This window comes from Podarcis raffonei, chromosome 8 (genome assembly GCF_027172205.1).
Source record: "Podarcis raffonei isolate rPodRaf1 chromosome 8, rPodRaf1.pri, whole genome shotgun sequence".
NCBI lineage: Eukaryota > Metazoa > Chordata > Lepidosauria > Squamata > Lacertidae > Podarcis > Podarcis raffonei.
The window spans coordinates 36,644,127-36,662,002 of record NC_070609.1 but is presented as its reverse complement, the minus strand read 5'-3'; the positions used below and the strand labels follow the sequence as shown (position 1 = coordinate 36,662,002).

Below are 17,876 nucleotides of genomic sequence, written 5' to 3'. Positions count from 1 at the left end.
AGGTCAACCGCCCCCAACTCGTTTTAGTCTTTTCTCATAGGACATTATTTTGATTGCCCTCTTACATGCTCTTTCTGGCTCCATATCATTCTTTAAATTGTGGTCAGAAGAACACACAATAATTCCTACTATGGGTTCAGTATAATTTTATTGAATTACAGAACACCTCACAATACCCCTAGTTAAGTTTGAAGAATGAAGCACTGGGTCTGGAATTCTTATTGCACTGTAGCCTTTTTAGCTTCGGGTGAGAAGAGCTTTGCGCCCGGGACGGGGAAATGGGAGTCAAACGACACCAAAGGGATAAATTCGGGGTGGCAGAAGGCACCTGCATGATAAATTCACAAAGCAAGTACTGAAGGAAGATGAGGACAGGTGACCCCACCTAGGCCCGAAGTCCCCCCCCCCCAACCAGGCCTCAAACTGTCCAAAATTCCTTTTGTCTTCTAAAAATCCAAAACAGCTTTTCTCTGCTCTTCTCTGCTTTTCTCACGAGATGCTGTGGCAAGGGCAAACTGTTACTTTTTATCAGTACAAGAATGCTTCAAAAAGCTAATGAATAGACTCTGTCAGAGCAGGCCTGAGACTGACTTTTATCTCACTCTAGTTGCAACATCTTTGGACATGCTGAACTACTCTCATTCCCCCTTTCCTGGGAAGGGTGCCAAGAGGCCACAATAGTCCCAAGACAGCTTTCTGTACATGCTCAGGAACCTCAGCATGGGGCAGGACTCTGGAAGAAGGAGGAGAAAGGAGGAGGGAACTGGAAGGGGTATATATGCTTGTGCACATGATTGTGAACTCGTGCATGCTTTTTGTGACTTATCACACTTGCTCCTTCTACCAGTTCATGGATGGTAGAAATAAAAAGCCTTTTCTCCAAAACTATTCCTTGAGTGTCTGTTGACACCCACTTCCCTTTCCCAGGCGCAATATTTTTCCTACCCGGAGGCAAAGCCTCATAAGGCTACAGTACAAGTTCACAGCCATTTGCACAGAGCATATATTCCCCTCCAGTCCCCCCCCCTTTCTCCTCCTCCTCAGGACCCCTGCCCCATGTTGAGTTTCCTGAGCATGAACAAAAAGCTCCTGTCTTGGGACTCTTTTGGACTCTTGGCGCCCTTCCCAGGAAAGGGGATGAGAAGCCAGGGGGGGTCGAGGAGCCTTGCGGTTCAGTGTGTCCAAGATGTGTTACAACCGAATGAGATAAGAGTCAGTTCCCAGGCCTGAGTATTCTTGGCATTGACAGAGTCTATTCATTAGCCTTTCTGAAGCTCTCTCGTACTGATAAAAGTAACGGTTTGCCTATGCAACAGCATCTTGTGAGAAAAGCAGAGGAAAACTTTAGCTGTGGATTTTTAGAAGAGAGAGAAGGAATTTTGGACAGTTTTGAGGCTTGGTTGGGGGGGTGACTTTGGGCCTAGGTGGGGTCACCTGTCCTCACCTCCTTCAGTGCTAATTAATAGATCTAAAAACATGCATTGATTTCCTTTGAGGTGTGGCAACCATTTCCGACAAAAGAAATCTTTGAGCTGGCTTGTAAGAAGCAACAGTGCATTGAAGCTTACTAAGGCTATGCTCACATATAACACTAAGCCACAATTTGTATAATGTGCAAATAGTATAATGCAAAGTCATGTACACAAGAAGCCCTGAGTGAACCACCTGCTGTCCTTTTCCCATAGTTTGTTTTGTTTTCCAGCAGCTCTTGCCTCATGCCTTTGTAAGGATTAGTTTTCCAGGTCTGTGACCATATAATAAAACTTATTGCTGCTGAATCTGATGAGCATCTGGGGTGGGGTGGTTAAAAAAATCATGGCTAAGGAAGGATTCTGGGTTCACCTGTAAGACTAAGCCATAGTGAAGACAAACCAAGATTTATAAGATAATAGCAGACCATGGATCGAGACTGTGGTTTGTTAGCAGTAAACAAACCACAGTTAAACAGCACTACATGTGAACCAGGCCCAAGTTAACAAGTTATGACAATTTGACCAACGGCTGTAGGCACATGCCCATTGGCCATGTGCACAGGCACTCCAGGTTGAAAAAGAAAAGGTGCTTGGCTTTGTGCTGATGCTCAGGGTGGCCCTGCAAGATTGTGCTGAGAACAAGTTCTTGTATTCTAGGTCCCCCATCATGTCGTCAGGCTCTCACTCCTTCAAAAGGTCACGAACAATGAGTTGGTTCACAATCGCTGCAAAAACAAAGGCAAGCTGGTTTTCAGAATGTAGTTAATAAAAGTGTAATATTTTAATCATTAACATTTCACCTTTGGGTGGCTGCTCAAATGGAGATTGCATTTTTGTGGATGAGTTACCGTACTTATCAATTACTTTTGCAGAACTGCAAGTTAAAGCAACACTGTAAAGTCGTGAGGGGTGAAACTTGATAGAGACAAGTTCCATGAGGATTGGTTACCCTTTTATTTCCTTTATTAATTCTTACCCAGGGGGAAACTACCACCACCATTGTTGCTTATTGTTGTGTTTTTTTGGAGGGTCCTGGGGTCTTAATTCTAGGTGTATTGCCTCTAGTATTTTTTTGTTAACACAGTTAGTTTTCAGATGTATATTGCATTTGTCTTAGACCATTGCAGGGCACACAGGTATGTCCTGTTGTTTTGCCTGCTTGTTTGCTTTTTTACTGAGTGGGGACATGTTGCTTGCTTTTCGTTTCCCTTTTCTGTATGCTATTGTTGTCTGGTGCTTGTTTGATAGTATAGACAACTCTCATCGTTCATGGGGGTTACATTTCGGGGATAGCACATAAGGCAAAAATTGTGTATAGTCAAAACACATTGCATTCAATGGCAAGTGGGATTGCCAAAGTCTTATTTCCTGAACTCCCCCCCCCCCCGTTTGTTTGCCATGTGCTTAAAGCTGAATATGGGCAAGTTAAATGTGCATAAGTTGCGAGTTACCTTTTTTAAAAGAAAAGAATGGAACATTCCAAATAGTGAGGCCAAACAAGGGGAGGGCAGGGAGAGGCTACCTATGCCACTTTTGCTTGTGGAAGGAGAGGGTATGATGGTTTGGATCCCTTTAGCCACCATGCCCAATGCCCACAGCTCTGGTCCCCAAGGCCTGCTACAGGCCAGGTCACCGATACCTTCAGCAGTTGGCCGCTGGGAAGGGTCAAAATCCCGGCATTTGTTGATGACGTCCCGCAGACGTGGGGGGCAGTCGTCTCCCAGAGGTTCTTGCTCCTGATTGCAAACCTTATCACGGATCTCCTTTGCAGTGCAACCTGAGTTAATAATCACAGGAGACTCAGCTAAGGTAAAGGTAAAGGTACCCCTGCCCGTACGGGCCAGTCTTGCCAGACTCTAGGGTTGTGCGCTCATCTCACTCTATAGGCCGGGAGCCAGCGCTGTCTGGAGACACTTCCGGGTCACGTGGCCACTGTGACAAAGCTGCATCTGGCGAGCCAGTGCAGCACACGGAACGCCATTTACCTTCCCGCTGGTAAGCGGTCCCTATTTATCTACTTGCACCCGGAGGTGCTTTCGAACTGCTAGGTTGGCAGGCGCTGGGACCGAACGACGGGAGCGCACCCCGCTGCAGGGATTCGAACCTCCGACCATGCAATCGGCAAGTCCTAGGCGCTGAGGTTTTACCCACAGCGCCACCCGCGTCCCGTATCATTGATGTCTTTACACAGCTGTAGCTACACAGCTACAATTATAATGTTATAAGTGCGCTATAAAAATGTGACACCAGATGGGGCTGTAGAGCTGCAATCCAAAGTCAATGGCAAATTGCACTGGGAGCTCTCTCTATATAGAGAGAGTGTGTTTTTCTCCCATAGCATTTTTTATATCTGTGTAGATCCAGCCAGGGATAGGAATCTGGGCCTGGGTGGCTCCATGTGGACACACAGAGATATATACAACCCTACTCCTTGCTCCTAGGCCCCAATGAACACTGACTGCAAAGGCAGGGACCAAAACTGTTAAGAAAGGCTGCTGCGGGAGGGCATTCAAGTTTCAAAGGAGAAGTGATGGGGTAAGTACATAAGCAGTCCCCTGCCAGCCCCCGTTCTGCTCCAATCCTTTCCACACATCCACTGGGATCTAGATGTGTATCTTCCCTTGTCTGGGATTTCATAAGAAGACAAGCAGCTGAGCAAGAGAGTTGCAGTGGAAAAGCAGGTCAGGAAATGATACAGAACCACACAGAGACCTGTGCTCTAGTGGTGACTCTTGGAATGCGTGGCTGGAAGCAGCGGTGTCCTTCCAGCAGCAACAGCACTGTGTTAATCTTCATGAGGATGGGGCGAAGCAAGGTGACTCCAGGTTGACGCCAGTGGCTTCCCAGCTCTCTTGGTGCCACATCGTCCCACCCATCCCAACAAGCACAGCGCCACCGCCTGCCTCCTGTCTCCTCCACCAACATAAAAGGGGCATTCTGACTAATGTACATGCAAAGGTTTGGAGTCCTGCTTCCTCAAAATAGTAGCAGGATGGACACATGGCTCAGTAAGGGATGTGGGAGAAATTCAGTTTGTTTAGGATTTTAGGGCTGAGCCAACTGAGTTCTACTCAAAGTAGACCTATTGACATTAATAAACCTGTTAGTCACATCCATTCATCTCAAAGAGTCTACGCAGACTAAAACTGACATAGTCATCCTTTGAAATTAACACCTTTCTGAATTTTTTTTATGCAGTTCTACAACCGCATGCTGTGTACAAAAAAATCATGGAATTGTAGAGTTGGACGGTACCTCAAGGGTCATCTAGTCCAAACCCTAGCAATGCAGGAATCTCAGCTAAAGCATCCATGACAAATGACCATCTAACCTCTGCTTTAAAACCTCCAAGGAAGGAGAGGAAAGTGGAGGAAATGTGTGGGGAAAGTGTATAAAATTCATTTATTAGTGAAAATGTATTGGGGGAGAAATGCTTGCAAAAATGTGCATACTGGGCAAAAATGCATACAAAATGTGTATATTGTGAACTGAAATGCTGATGGATTTTCATGAGGACTTTTAAAAGAAAGAAAAAAGCACAGTGATGCAGAAATGTGAACTGAACTTTGGGGGTGGGGAGGTGGAAATAGATAGTGAGAGAAGCAGGAACTGACATATTCAGCTATCCCTAGGCTCAGCTGACCACAGAGGGTTTTACTGAATTTGGATCATAACAGTTCCTTTGGAACCAAGTCCAAAGCTGACTTAAAATCAATAGAAGTAAGAGAAAAACCTACTGCCAGGAAATGAGGTATGTATCTCTCTCTGCAATGTGGGCTAATACACTGCAACAAATAATACACTGACCTGCTCTGAGATGAGTCTGTTTCTCCCCTGGGAGATGGTTGTCTTCAACCCAAGTCAGAAAAGTTTGGATTAAAAACCCAGCACATTACTTCTCTATAACTGAAAGGAGGCTGCTAAAATTAATCCTGCTAAGTCTGTCTACTTTTTCTTTGAGCTTTTTAAACAGGGATTATTATAGCTTTAATCCAAATATAATCCAAGAACTGAAAGTACGGTAATAGGTGCTCAGCACTTTAGGATGGATTTTAACTGACCAGGTAGGATAGAGGAGGAGCCCGGAGCTTTACCAGATTGAAGCTGAGCAGTTACATCTATTTCACCAGGAATTACACTTTGCCAGTCTGTAATATTTGCATGTAAAGGGAAGTGCAAGGAATCTCGGACGGCTTCTGAAAAACAGCCCCCCTCCCCTAGCAGCTTCAGATTGTAGTCTCAGTTGCGCTCCTAAGTCTGCAGAGCCTGCCTTCTGATCCCTTCCCAAAAGAATGAGCCCAACCCTGCCCCCATCCATGCCTCACCTGCAAATGGGATCTTGCAAGTTGCGATCTCCCACAGGACAATCCCAAAGCTGAAACGAAGCAAACACGTCTGTGGTGTGAATGCAACGATATGCTTGACCTATACCCCCAAGGCTATGGCCAGCAGATAGCAGGTGGGCTCTCTGCCTGCTTTCAGCCATGCCTAGGGAATGCGATGTCACAGAACCTCCACAGCTGGAAGGTAGCAAAGTTTACCAGCTCAGCCGCTCTTCAGGGAGGCAGGGCTGGCCAGGACGCTTTGCTGCGAAAGTGGAAACAGAAGATGCCATGTGCACCATGCCATCTGCTCCTCCTCCAATGCACACCCAGCATTGCTCACACCTATGGGTGGGCGTTGGAGAAGATTCTGCTGCCCCGCCCAGCTGTCCAGAGCCGGCTGCCCTGAGGCCATTGCCTCACCTCGCCTTATGAGCAGGCCAGTCCTGCATGGAGGCCTATCCATTTCCAGGTGGACAGGAAGATCCTTCCACCTGCCTTGCCCGACCCTCCAGCCCTAGGAGTCCTCATAAGGGAGCCGGTCCTGGAGGAAGAACTGTGAGGGGAGAGACTTCGTCAGGCAAGGCCTCCTTCCACCTGCCTTGCTCTACCCTCTAGTCTCTGCTTCTCTATTTGTATTGTATTATTTTATGTACTGTGGCTTGCCATTGTTTTATTGATTATAGTTTAGAAATTATTTATTGTAACTGTTGAGTGGATTTCTGTTTAACTTTTATATGTTGGTATTATTATTTTATACTATTCTAATGATCGTTGAATACAGTCATACCTCAAGTTGAACGTGCTTCGGGTTGAGCAAGTTCGAGTTGCGCTCCACAGCAACCCTGAAGTAACGGAGCACATTACTTCCAGGTTTTGCCACTTGCACATGCTCAGACGCTCAAAATGACTTCACACGCCGTCGCATTTGCGTTCCATTCGGGATGTGAACGGGGCTCCGGAACGGATCCCGTTCGCATCCCGAGATACCACTGTATTACTTTTGTGATGAAGGTTGCTTATTTTAAAGTTTTGTTTTATTATCACATTTTTGTATTGCATTAGATCAGGCTTCCTCAACCTCAGCCCTCCAGATGTTTTGAGACTACAATTCCCAGCATCCCTGACCACTGGTCCTGCTAGCTAGGGATCATGGGAGTTGTAGGCCAAAAACATCAGGAGGGCTGAGGTTGAGGAAGCCTGCATTAGATTGTTATAAGATGTACATTTTTTTGTTTCTTCAGCTTGTAAACCGCCTTGAATATAATAAGATAGAAAGACTGTATACAAATTAAAGATGATGACGATAGGAACAACCAAGGGACATGGTGAAGGCCTTTTTCCAGAGGAAACAGTGGACAAAATGTCAACCCCGCTGGCTGTTCTGGAATTTGGTAGAAAGCAGCATCTGCCAGACTGGTTGGTAGCTCCCCAGCTTGACTCTCCCCAGTGATGGGTCTGTGAAACAGCACACACATCACAAGGCATCGTTGTGCACGGCACATCCCCTCCCCTCCGCAAGAGGCAGCCAGCAAATAAGAGTAGGAGGCAGGCCAGCTGCAGGGTGGTGGTTGCTGTTTTGCTGGGGGCGGAGAGCAGGCAAGAAGCCATTAGAGGTAGCCCCACTTCCAGTGCTGGATTACCCAACAGGCAAACTAAGCACATGCTTAGGGGGTGCCAAAAATATGAGTTGGGGTTTTAAAAAGGAATTTCACATTTGAGAAGAAGCATCACAGGGAAAATCAGAACTTTGATATATTTCCTTACACTCCACTCCATACACTTCCCCCATTCTTCTTCCCTCTTTTAATTACTTGTCCCCACCTAAATGAAATAATATTTTGGGCTCTCTAGGATTCTGTCCCACCTCCACCCTCTTTCCAGCTGCTCAAAGAGGGCAGGTGAACTGGCAGCGACAGCAAGGGGAAGAGAAGCAGGGCCAGGAGGTGGCAGTGGTGCCCCTGCAGGAACTCAGACCTTGGCAGGTGCCCAACAACACCAGCACTTGATGCCAGCCCTGTGCAGAAGTAATTAGAAATGTTATGATGCCATGACATGCATCTCATTTAATTAACACATGCAGGAGACATGGGCTGGTTCTGCCCACCCAGCCCATGAGTTGTCCATAAGTTGTGGTCCTCTGGGGATGCTAAGTACCTCCACAGACTGGCCAGCTGCCTTTGACCTTCCTCACTTAGCAGCAGTCAGTCCATCCTTCAAGCTGTTTCCACCCCAACAGGTGCCTGAGCTTGCTTTCTTTCCTCATCCCACCCCATCCCTTTTTCCTTTTGTGTTATGTATTTTAGAGTATAAGCCTGCAGGCAGGGGTTGCCTTACTATGGGATTTTGTAAAGCAGCTTCTTTGGCTAAAGAATGGAATGAAGATGCCCCTGATAAATAAAAATGGGGTGTGGCAGTACTTTGCGATAAAATACCTGTATATTTCGCTGGCCAGGTTGTATTGATGCTCCACTGACCGCAGGCCCTCGGGGCAGATGTAGGCTGAAGCACTGACCTCTTTTTTGGGTTTCTCCTTGGGCTTCCGTCTGATGGAAGAGACCGTCTGACTCAGTTCAAACCCAGAGAGCTGAGAAGAGCAGAGAGAATGCTGTGTGATCAGGAAAATGGGGTTAAGGCTAAACGTTGAAGAGAGCATCCTGACAGGACGAGCTGTTTTGAGGAAGAGTGTGCCTCAGAAGGGGGTGGCTGGATAGCTGTTTACCAGGGAGACTGGTACCCACAGCAGTAGTGGGTTGCAGTAGATGACCTTTGGGGGACCCTCCCAATTCTATGACTCTAGCTCTGTAGCCAAGGGTCAGGAATGCAACACACACACACACCCAGCTAGAGATGCAGACATTTGAAGGTGGGTATGGGTATTTGAGCTCCCATTGCTCTGTCCCTGCTCCTGCCAACCTAGCAGTTCGAAAGCACGTCAAAGTGCAAGTAGATAAATAGGTGCCGCTCCAGCGGGAAGGTAAACGGCATTTCCGTGCACTGCTCTGGTTCGCCAGAAGCGGCTTAGTCATGCTGGCCACATGACCCAGAAGCTGTACGCCGGCTCCCTCGGCCAATAAAGCGAGATGAGCACCGCAACCCCAGAGTTGGTCACGACTGGACCTAATGATCAGGGGTCCCTTTACCTTTTATGGAATATATTGGGCAGACCTGTTCAATAATCAGCCCCTCTCTGCAGGTCTCCAGTTTCCGGACTTCCTTGGAGGGTGAAAATGATCCTTAAGCCACTGAAAGTGTGCAAGGCAGATATGCCTTTCTAAGCCTTCTTTGAAGCCATGACACCTTTACACAGCTCTCACCTTTACACAGTAGTTTTTGTCAACCAGGAACCTGGTGCTGTTGATGCAGTAATGCACCTGAGGCTTGTCCCCCGTCTGATGCAACCTGCAGTCAAAAAGAGCCAAGAAGTGAAGGAAAAAGCCAACACTCTGTGTACCTGACCTCCAGACAGCAGAGTCACTGCCACTTATTGGAGGGAGAGTGGGAGGGTGCTGTGCAAACACAACGGCAGAGCCCTTTCCCCCTTCTAGCCAGGCTCAGTGTACCTGTACAGGCCGATGGCAGCATCCTTTGCCATTTCCAAGCGAATGTCCCAGGATAGGTCAGGCTCCTTTTTCAGCACTTGCCTCAGGGTACCCTTTTCACAATATTCCGTGATGATGGAGTATTCAGGAGGGAAGCCTATGGCAAAGAAGACAATTGATAAATTGCTGCTCCATTTCAGTCAGTGGCTGTCTTTGTCTTTTGTGCTCTGCTACCAAACAGTTTTCAGCTCCTTGAGACATTCATGAAAACAGAGTGGAGAGCACATATTCCTGGTCAGGAGAGGCTAAGTGGAAGACCTGGTGCTATTTGAAATAAAACTTCGCTCCTGTGAAGTTGAGGGTGAGGCACAGCACTGCACCAAAAGCATGTATGAATACAATGGACGTTTCTTGGTTCAATATCTGGCTGTGTATTCTTTCTTCTGTTTCATTTATTTGTAAAATATATTTTAGAAACTGCTATTTCATGAAAAATATCAAAGCAGTTTACCACAAAAAAATACATAAAACCATACAGTAAAAACCACATAAAGAAAGTTAAATACAGACATGCATTAACTACTGTGGAAGGATGAATTCTTACCTCCCCCCCCCCCCACAAACACACATATACACACAGAGAGCAAAGGTCTTACCACTCTCATCTATGCACATCCCATACAGACGGACAATGTGGGGAGACTCAAACTTCTTCATAGTCTTGATTTCGGTCCAAAAGATGCTCCTCACATCCCTGGGGAAAGCAACAGAAAGATCAGTCTCTGTGATGGAGCCGAAAGTCTCTCCATCAGTTCCCTCTGTGAGGGTGGTTAGGTTAGCTTTGCAATATAGAGGTGGCCACTTGTACCCATCACTCAAGAAGAGGACCAAAGAGAGGCACTCACTGTGGTTTATTCTCATTCAAAGGGTTCTTGAAGACTTTGATGGCCACAGAGCAATAATTGTACTCTCCACTGCACAGGGTGTAGCTCTCACACTCCGCCAGGGTGGTCACATTGGTGATCTGGCTTTTGGGTATTTCAGTGATTTCCATGGAAGCAGCAGCATCCTGGCCTGGAGGGAATGGAAGGGGGTAAGAAAGAAGCCCATGTAAACAGATCAGAATTGGGAGAGAGGCCCACAGTCACTTGGAGATCCCCACATGGTGAGCTGGCAATATTCAAGTTTCAGTATTTCAGAAGAAAAGAAACTGGAAGTGCAATAAGACCTGCACCGGCAGCTGGTACTTCCAGGAGGGCTGGGGAAGAGAGACTTGCCATCACTGTCTTCCCCAACATTCACCTTTTGCTGCTGTCAGCCTCCTCTGGAGGGGAGTTGTTTGAGCCAGCTGTGTGTCATCTACCCCTCCCCTTTGAACTGTATTTAAGCCAGGCTCCTTGGAGTGCAGCAAGACCAGTACCAGGACCTTCATTGTGTACCTCCACCCCCATCGTTCAACCCAGACACTGAGATCCAGTTCTGAGGGGCCTTCTGGTGGCTCCCTCATTGCAAGAAGTGAGGGCACAGGGAAACAGGCAGAGGGCCTTCTCAGCAGTCGCACCCACCCTGTGGAATGCCCTCCCATCTATAAAGGATCATGCGGTGGGCCTTCAAATGCTTGTTCATTTCTAATGTTGGTTAACGAGCCAGAATAATAAGCTTTGAAGCTGAAGTGGTGTAGCAATAAAGGACAGTTGTGGCTTTGAGAAGCTTGCCTGATCTGGTTGCACGCTTTGCTCTGAAATTGGCTCGGACATGTGTCTGGGCCTCCTGCTCTCTAATTAAGGCAAGTACATTTGGCCCCCATAACTGAGAGATTAGCTTGGGAATGATTTTAAGACACTCACTTCAAAAGCTGCTTCTTGGGAGCTTGGAAGGTGTCGGGGAAAACAAGGTATGTGAGTTATCTCTATATCTTGCCAGGTACTTCTGGTTCCAAAAGGTTTCAATGGAAAAGCACAGAAACAGCAGCACTACAAGGGGCTCAAACCCAGAATCTTTTGCAGTGAGCCTTAGATCTTCTGCCACTTTCCGGCCTTTTTAATCATTTAAAAAAAAAAAAAACGGTTACAAGGTGGCTGAGTGTGTTAACAAGGTCCAATGTTGGTGAGAATCCAGCTACCTGCCATCTTAATTTGTGCTCTGAGTCTTTTGAGTTCCTAGCAAGGCCCCAACAAGGCAACACTAGGCGACTTTTGACGCCTGAATTAGGCCACATTCACCATGCATTTTAGTTGTGGCTTCCCCCAAAGATTCCCAGGAGCTGTGGTTTGTTAAGGGTGCTGAGAGATGTTAGGAGGCCTTTGTTCCCCTCACAAAACTACAAACTACAATTTTCCAAGTTCAGTGGGAAGAAGGATTGATTGTTAAACCACTCTGAACTGTAACTGTGAGGGAACTGGGGGGAGGGGGCTCCCAAGAACTCTCTGCATCTTTAGCAAACAACACTTCCCATAATTCTTAGGGGAGACGCAGGTCCTGAGTCTAAAAAGGTTGAAGACTTAAACCATGCCGCCACTCAAATATCCCTCCCTAAGGACAAGCCCCTGGCTGGTGGCTGCCACCATCGCTGTCCCCCCCCCCCCCGCCAATGCTGGTCTGTTTGTTCCCTTCCCCACTCCACTGTTCTCAAAGGCAGAGGATCGGGAGCACCTTTGTTCATCTCCTTCAAAGATACACAGTCCTCCACAAGATCCTGTCTGCCTTCCTGGGTCACAAGAGGCTTCTTAAATTTCAAGAGGTCTTGACGGTCATCTAATAGCTTCTCGATCTCTAGTTGCCTCATTAGGTCATGACCGGCATCGCTGATGTCTATGTTCATTCTTTCAAAGTCCTTCAGCATTCTGCTAGCCTTCAAAAACCGCTGCAACTGGGTCAAGTCACCATACTCGCAAAGCTTTGTCTGGGCCTTTTCCAGGACGTTCAGTGTCTGTTTCAGCATCAATACCAGGTCATCGGAGAAGCTGGTGCAGACCTGGTGCAAGCGCTCAACCTGCCGCTGGAGGGTCTTAATGCGCTCAACAAGGCGCTCTCTGTGCTTATTGCAATCCGTCATTTTCTCACATTGGTTAAAGATGGTGACCGAAACTTTCAGAATGGCCTGGATGGTATCCATAACTGCGGGAAAGGAAGGACATGGTGAACAAAGCAGAACACAGGTGCTTCCCTCGGGATTTGCTGGGCAACACAAGACAGCTCGTGATCACCACCATCCAGTGGAGACTTGCTTGTTGAAAGTGTCTGCATTATATAAAGTGCAGTGATACCACTTTAAACAGACTTGGCTTCCCCCCAAAGAATTCTGGGTACTGTAGTTTGTTAAGGGTGCATCACTCCCGGAAGTGAACTCCATTGTCTCTTAAGATAGATGGATGCCAACAAGACAGCACTTTAAATGTACAGAGTGAATGTGGCCTTAAACCAGCTTGAGACATGGGGCCAGCCCAAGGTATTTTGCTGGCCGAAGTGGCAACCACACCTCTCTCTATTCCTGGACCTAAAAGTACAACCCTGATAAATTAAATTAGATGGCTCGACAACTTGCTGCCCATTCATGACACCCAAGTTCTGCTGCCTGAAGCATGCAACTTACCCTGCCTGATGGTACGGCCAGCCACATGATGGATTCCAAACAGCAACTATGAAAATGGTTGCTGCCCAAGCCTTGTCAGAAAATCCCTTGCATCTTCACAAAACAGCAAGTTACCAGAATTCTTTAGCGGGAAGTTGAACTGGTTTCAAATTTAAATGTAGATAATAATAATAATAATAATAATAAGAAGAAGAAGAAGAAGAAGAAGAAGAAGAAGAAGAAGAAGAAGAAGAAATTTTATTTATATCCCACCATCCCCAGCCGAAACCGGGCTCAGGGCGGCTAACAACAATAATACAACATTCTAAAATCATTTCATTATAAAATTAATTCAAATCAAATTGATGGCAACCATTGGGCTAGAGTTCTGTGAAGATTGCCAAAGGAGGGGTGTGCCTTGCGGAGCTTTCTCTGCTCCTGTCCTATTTCCACTTCACTTCGTTTGTAGATAATTGTACTCAACACATGCTCTGTACATGTTATCTGAAAGGCATTTACTCATACAAACCTGCCCGGGCCCTGAGATCTTCAGGGAGGGCTATTCTCTCAGTCCTGCCACCCTCACAGGGATGCTTAGTAGGGACATGGGATAGGGCCTTATCAGTGGCTACTCCCAGACTCCAGAAAAGCTGGACTGGCTCCCTCCTTGCTGTCCATCCACCGGCAGGGGAAGATTTTTTTTGTTCCAATTCCTTTAGGAATTGACTGATTTTAGATAGAGGGCTGGTGCCTTGCTGTTTCTTTGGTGATACTTTAAACAGATTTTATATGTGTATATAGTTTTAACTCTATCAATATTTAATTGTTTTTAAATGATTGATATTACTATGTTTTTATCTGTAAGCCACCTTGACTCCCATCAGGAAAAAAGGCAGGGTATAAATAAATATATCATCATCATCCAAATAATATTTTTTAAAGGGGTGGAACATGCTCTGGGGAACTCTCTTCTGCATTTTGAAGCTGAGCACTGTTCTAGGGTACCTATGTACATTACCATAACAATTAATAAAATGAGGACAAAAAATGTACACGTGGTGGTTTATGGAAATAGATGCAACCACACTGGCATCTTCCCCGCAATTTGATCCAGACCTACCCTTTCCAGGAAGAAATCCGGTAAGGTGTTTTTTGTTTTGTTTTTTAAAGTTAAACGTAAGCTTGGTGCCAAGGCCTCGTTTGCAAAATATTTCAGTCAGCGGCATGGAAAAGTGGCACAGAGCTGCACTGAGCATCGCTATTACCCTCCTAAGTTGGCCCTCACATGCCTGGAAGCTCACAACAGACTACAGTGGTACCTCGGGTTACATACGCTTCAGGTTACAGACGCTTCAGGTTACAGACTCCGCTAACCCAGAAATAGTACCTCAGGTTAAGAACAGTTTCAGGTTAAGAATGGACCTCCAGAACGATTTAAGTTCTTAACCCGAGGTACCACTGTATCCCTCTTTGATTTCCACCTGATGGAATCTCATGGAGATTAACTGCAGTCCCCAATATGTGCCCCTGCATTTGTACAAAGCAGAGATCCAGCATGCCCAGAGGGGATGGGGAGGCCTCCAGCCCACAGCTGTTAGATCATGGGTGGCCCATCCCCTTTCACCACCTGACGCAAAATGGGAATGTGTCACCCCCTCCCCCTCCCCATTTATACCACAAGCTGGAACATTCCCTCCCTCTCTTGCCAAACTCAGTGAGAGAGAGAAGCGAGTTCCACAAGGCGGCTGAAGCAATGTGGTGGGCAGGACGCCGCCTCTTACGAGGCAGATGCTTCAGCTAGCCTCATCCGTGGACTGGCTTTACTTTAAATTCCCTTTTGCAGCCTGAGGCCAGATGCCATCCATGGTCAGAGTGAAATTCAGCTGCGGCCAGAGCATTGGGGAGAAGCGAAAAGCAGAAAGCAGTTAAAGATTTGCACACACTCAGCTGTTCTCCGCTTTAATTGCACACAGACACACACTCAGCCATGAAGCTCACTAGTTGACTTTGGGCCTATCACTGCCTCCCAGCCTAAGCTACCTCGCAGGGTTATTGTAAAGATAAAATAGGGAGAAGGAGAACCATGTGCACCACACTGGAGGAAAAGGTGGTATATAAATGCAAGGAACAAATAAAATAAAACAAATGCACTTTTTATGAATTCAGAAAGACCAGCACCTGGTCCACTAATCTCTCCTTCCCATCCCCTATTTTGTTTTATTTTAAGCAATTTTTATTAAAGATTTTCTTGGCTTACAAAGGTACGTGCATTGTCTCTATTTTCAGTTCGTAGAGTCTTTTCTACTGATCAGTTACACACAGTGTGAGACATTCATGTTATATACAGCATAAGGTTGGGGAAGAAGAGGGGCGGGGGGAGAGGGCTGGTGGTAAAACTTTCTTTCTTTTACTTGGTGTATTGTGTGAGGTCTCCCAATCCTCTAAATATAGCCCCGAGTGCCCATTTCAGCCCTTGCAGGGGAGCAGGATTCCTTGCCCTCCTCCGCCCAGCTCCTGCTTACCTGTTTATCGGTGGTCTCCGGATCCCCCCTTTCTTCTTGCCGTGCGATCAAGAGTTAGCTCCAACTGCTGAACTCTCAACTTCCCGTTTCCCAGAAGTTGGCCTCACTTCCAGTCGAAGAAAGATCGAGCACTTTAGGAAGGCGGGTGGGACACCTTCTCGTTGGTTGAGCTGCTGTTTTACTTTCAGTTCTCAAAAGGGGAAGGCCACGTACTTTGGACACAGAAATTCAACTGACTTTATTTTATTGGAGAGAGGTGTATACAGTGGTACCTCGGGTTAAGTACTTAATTCATTCTGGAGGTCTGTTCTTAACCTGAAACTGTTCTTAACCTGAAGCACCACTTTAGCTAATGGGGCCTCCCGCTGCTGCCGTGCTGCCGGAGCACGATTTCTGTTCTCATGCTGAAGCAAAGTTCTTAACCTGAAGCACTATTTCTGGGTTAGCGGAGTCTGTAACCTGAAGTGTATGTAACCTGAAGCGTATGTAACCTGAGGTACCACTGTACAGTAGTCGTGCTTTTTCAGGAAATCCATCACAAAGTGGCTACAATGTTTTCAAATGCAAACTTGTTTCCTAAAATCTTTCGAAGCAAAAATGTGTCCTTTCCAGAAAGCTTGTTTATTAAGCTTCTGCCCTGGTGTGATATTCAAGTGTGATATTTGCAGAAGGTGGTTTGTTATGCAAGAGCTCCAAAGCAACTTTAATTGTGCAACTGGGATTTTCCAGGCTGTGGTTAATGCCCACCTAAAAATAGCAAAAGCCTGGAAGTGCCTGTAGCTAGCACTACAAGTAGAAACAATAACCTTAAAACTACTAGCAGAAAGCGATACTGCCTTAGCCATACATTATCATCATCATCATCATCATCATCATCATCATTATTACCATTGGGCCAGTCTTGACAGACTCTGGGGTTGTGCGCCCATCTCACTCAGGAGGCCGGGGGCCAGCGCTGTCCGGAGACACTTCCGGGTCACGTGGCCAGCGTGACAAAGCTGCATCTGGTGAGCCAGCGCAGCACACGGAAACGGCGTTTACCTTCCCGCCAGTAAGCGGTCCCTATTTATCTACTTGCACCCGGGGGTGCTTTCGAACTGCTAGGTTGGCAGCGCACCCCACAGCGGGGATTCGAACCGCCGACCTTTCGATCGGCAAGCCCTAGGCACTGAGGCATTTAAAACAAGACTAAAACTCTGACAAACAGACACTCATGGTAAAGATCCATCTATCAAGCTGGGAGGGGACGCGGGTGGCGCCGTGGGTAAAACCTCAGTGCCTAGGACTTGCCGATCGTATGGTCGGCGGTTCAAATCCCCGCGGCGGGATGAGCTCCCGTCTTTCGGTCTCAGCTCCTGCCCACCTAGCAGTTCGAAAGCACCCCTAAGTGCAAGTAGATAAATAGGTACCGCTTTATAGCGGGAAGGTAAACGGCATTTCCGTGTGCTGCGCTGGTGCTGGCTCGCCAGCTGCAGCTTCGTCACGCTGGCCACGTGACCCAGAAGTGACTTCGGACAGCGCTGGCTCCCGGCCTCTTAAGTGAGATGAGCGCACAACCCTAGAGTCGGACACGACTGGCCCGTATGGGCAGGGGTACCTTTACCTTTATCAAGCTGGGAACGCCTGTCAGAACAAAAATGCCTTCAGCCATTTCCAGAAAGTGCAGAGAGTGAGCTCTTGTCATAACTGGGCAGAAATGCTCTTGCACTGAATGGGAGCAGCCACACTGAAAGCCTTGCTCTGAGTTACTGCAGAGGGGGCTTCTGAGATGTTTGGAACTTGCTGGAGAAACTCTTCCACAGACCACAGGGATCTACTGGGTGTACAAGGGAAAAGGCCATCTCTCAATACCCCCATACCCTGCTCATCAAAAGTTTTGAGAAAAGGTGGGTTTTTACAGCCTTCTTTTAAAATGTGAGAAATGGGCAGTGGAGGCTGGTCCTCAGTCTTTCCTCAGTTAACCCATACCTGCCTCCCTACCTCCTTAAAATCAGTCCAGGGGATTTCAAGCCTTGGTTTTCAGCTTCCCCCTTCTCATCATTCTCAGTGTTCCCCTTCTAAAATTCACCAGGGAAAAGAAAGAATTAGTTGGCTCTGCCTGTCATTGGTTTCCCTGCCTTCTGCCCTACCCAACGGCCATTAACTACCATGGGAAATGAGGCCTGTCCAATGCCCACAAGAATGGTATGGCATACTACTGGAGCCACCAGAGAGAAGGCCCCATTATGCCTTCTCACCAGTCTATTCACCTTTACCTGCAGGCTCTGAAGCACGCAACCCCTCTGAGCTACATCTTATGGAAACCCACAAGACTATATATGGGCGCAGGAGGGCCTTTAAGTCAGAGATGCTCAGACTTCCGACATTTTATGTACACTTTACCTTAGGAGGTGCGCTTCCGTACACCTTACTCAGTGGAACAGCTGCATTGCAAAATTCAGAGATGT

At 47.0% G+C, this 17,876-nt stretch overlaps 1 protein-coding gene across 1 annotated transcript; it reads right to left on the bottom strand.

The window, feature by feature from the left end:
* Positions 1 to 313: 313 nt before the first annotated feature.
* Positions 314 to 15,542, bottom strand: MLKL (mixed lineage kinase domain like pseudokinase). The gene is made up of 10 exons (XM_053399265.1): positions 15,430 to 15,542; positions 11,989 to 12,453; positions 10,242 to 10,410; positions 9,993 to 10,090; positions 9,358 to 9,493; positions 9,112 to 9,196; positions 8,230 to 8,381; positions 5,798 to 5,847; positions 3,112 to 3,249; positions 314 to 2,197 (listed from the first exon to the last, which is right to left on the bottom strand). Exons 2-10 carry the CDS (start codon positions 12,449 to 12,451, stop codon positions 2,154 to 2,156), a joined length of 1,335 nt encoding a protein of 444 aa, XP_053255240.1. The 5' UTR covers positions 12,452 to 12,453; positions 15,430 to 15,542; the 3' UTR covers positions 314 to 2,153.
* Between the last annotated feature and the right edge of the window lie 2,334 nt (positions 15,543 to 17,876).

Bases quoted from the DNA above. Each gene is read 5' to 3' on its own strand.
- MLKL (XM_053399265.1), bottom strand. From the start codon at position 12,451: ATGGATACCATCCAGGCCATTCTGAAAGTTTCGGTCACCATCTTTAAC. The intron at 10,411-11,988 runs GTGCTCCCGATC...CATTCCCTCCAG, and splicing joins TTTGAAGGAGATGAACAAAG to GCCAGGATGCTGCTGCTTCC. The intron at 5,848-8,229 runs GTATTTTATCGC...GCTTCGTTTCAG, and splicing joins CTGGCCAGCGAAATATACAG to CTTTGGGATTGTCCTGTGGG.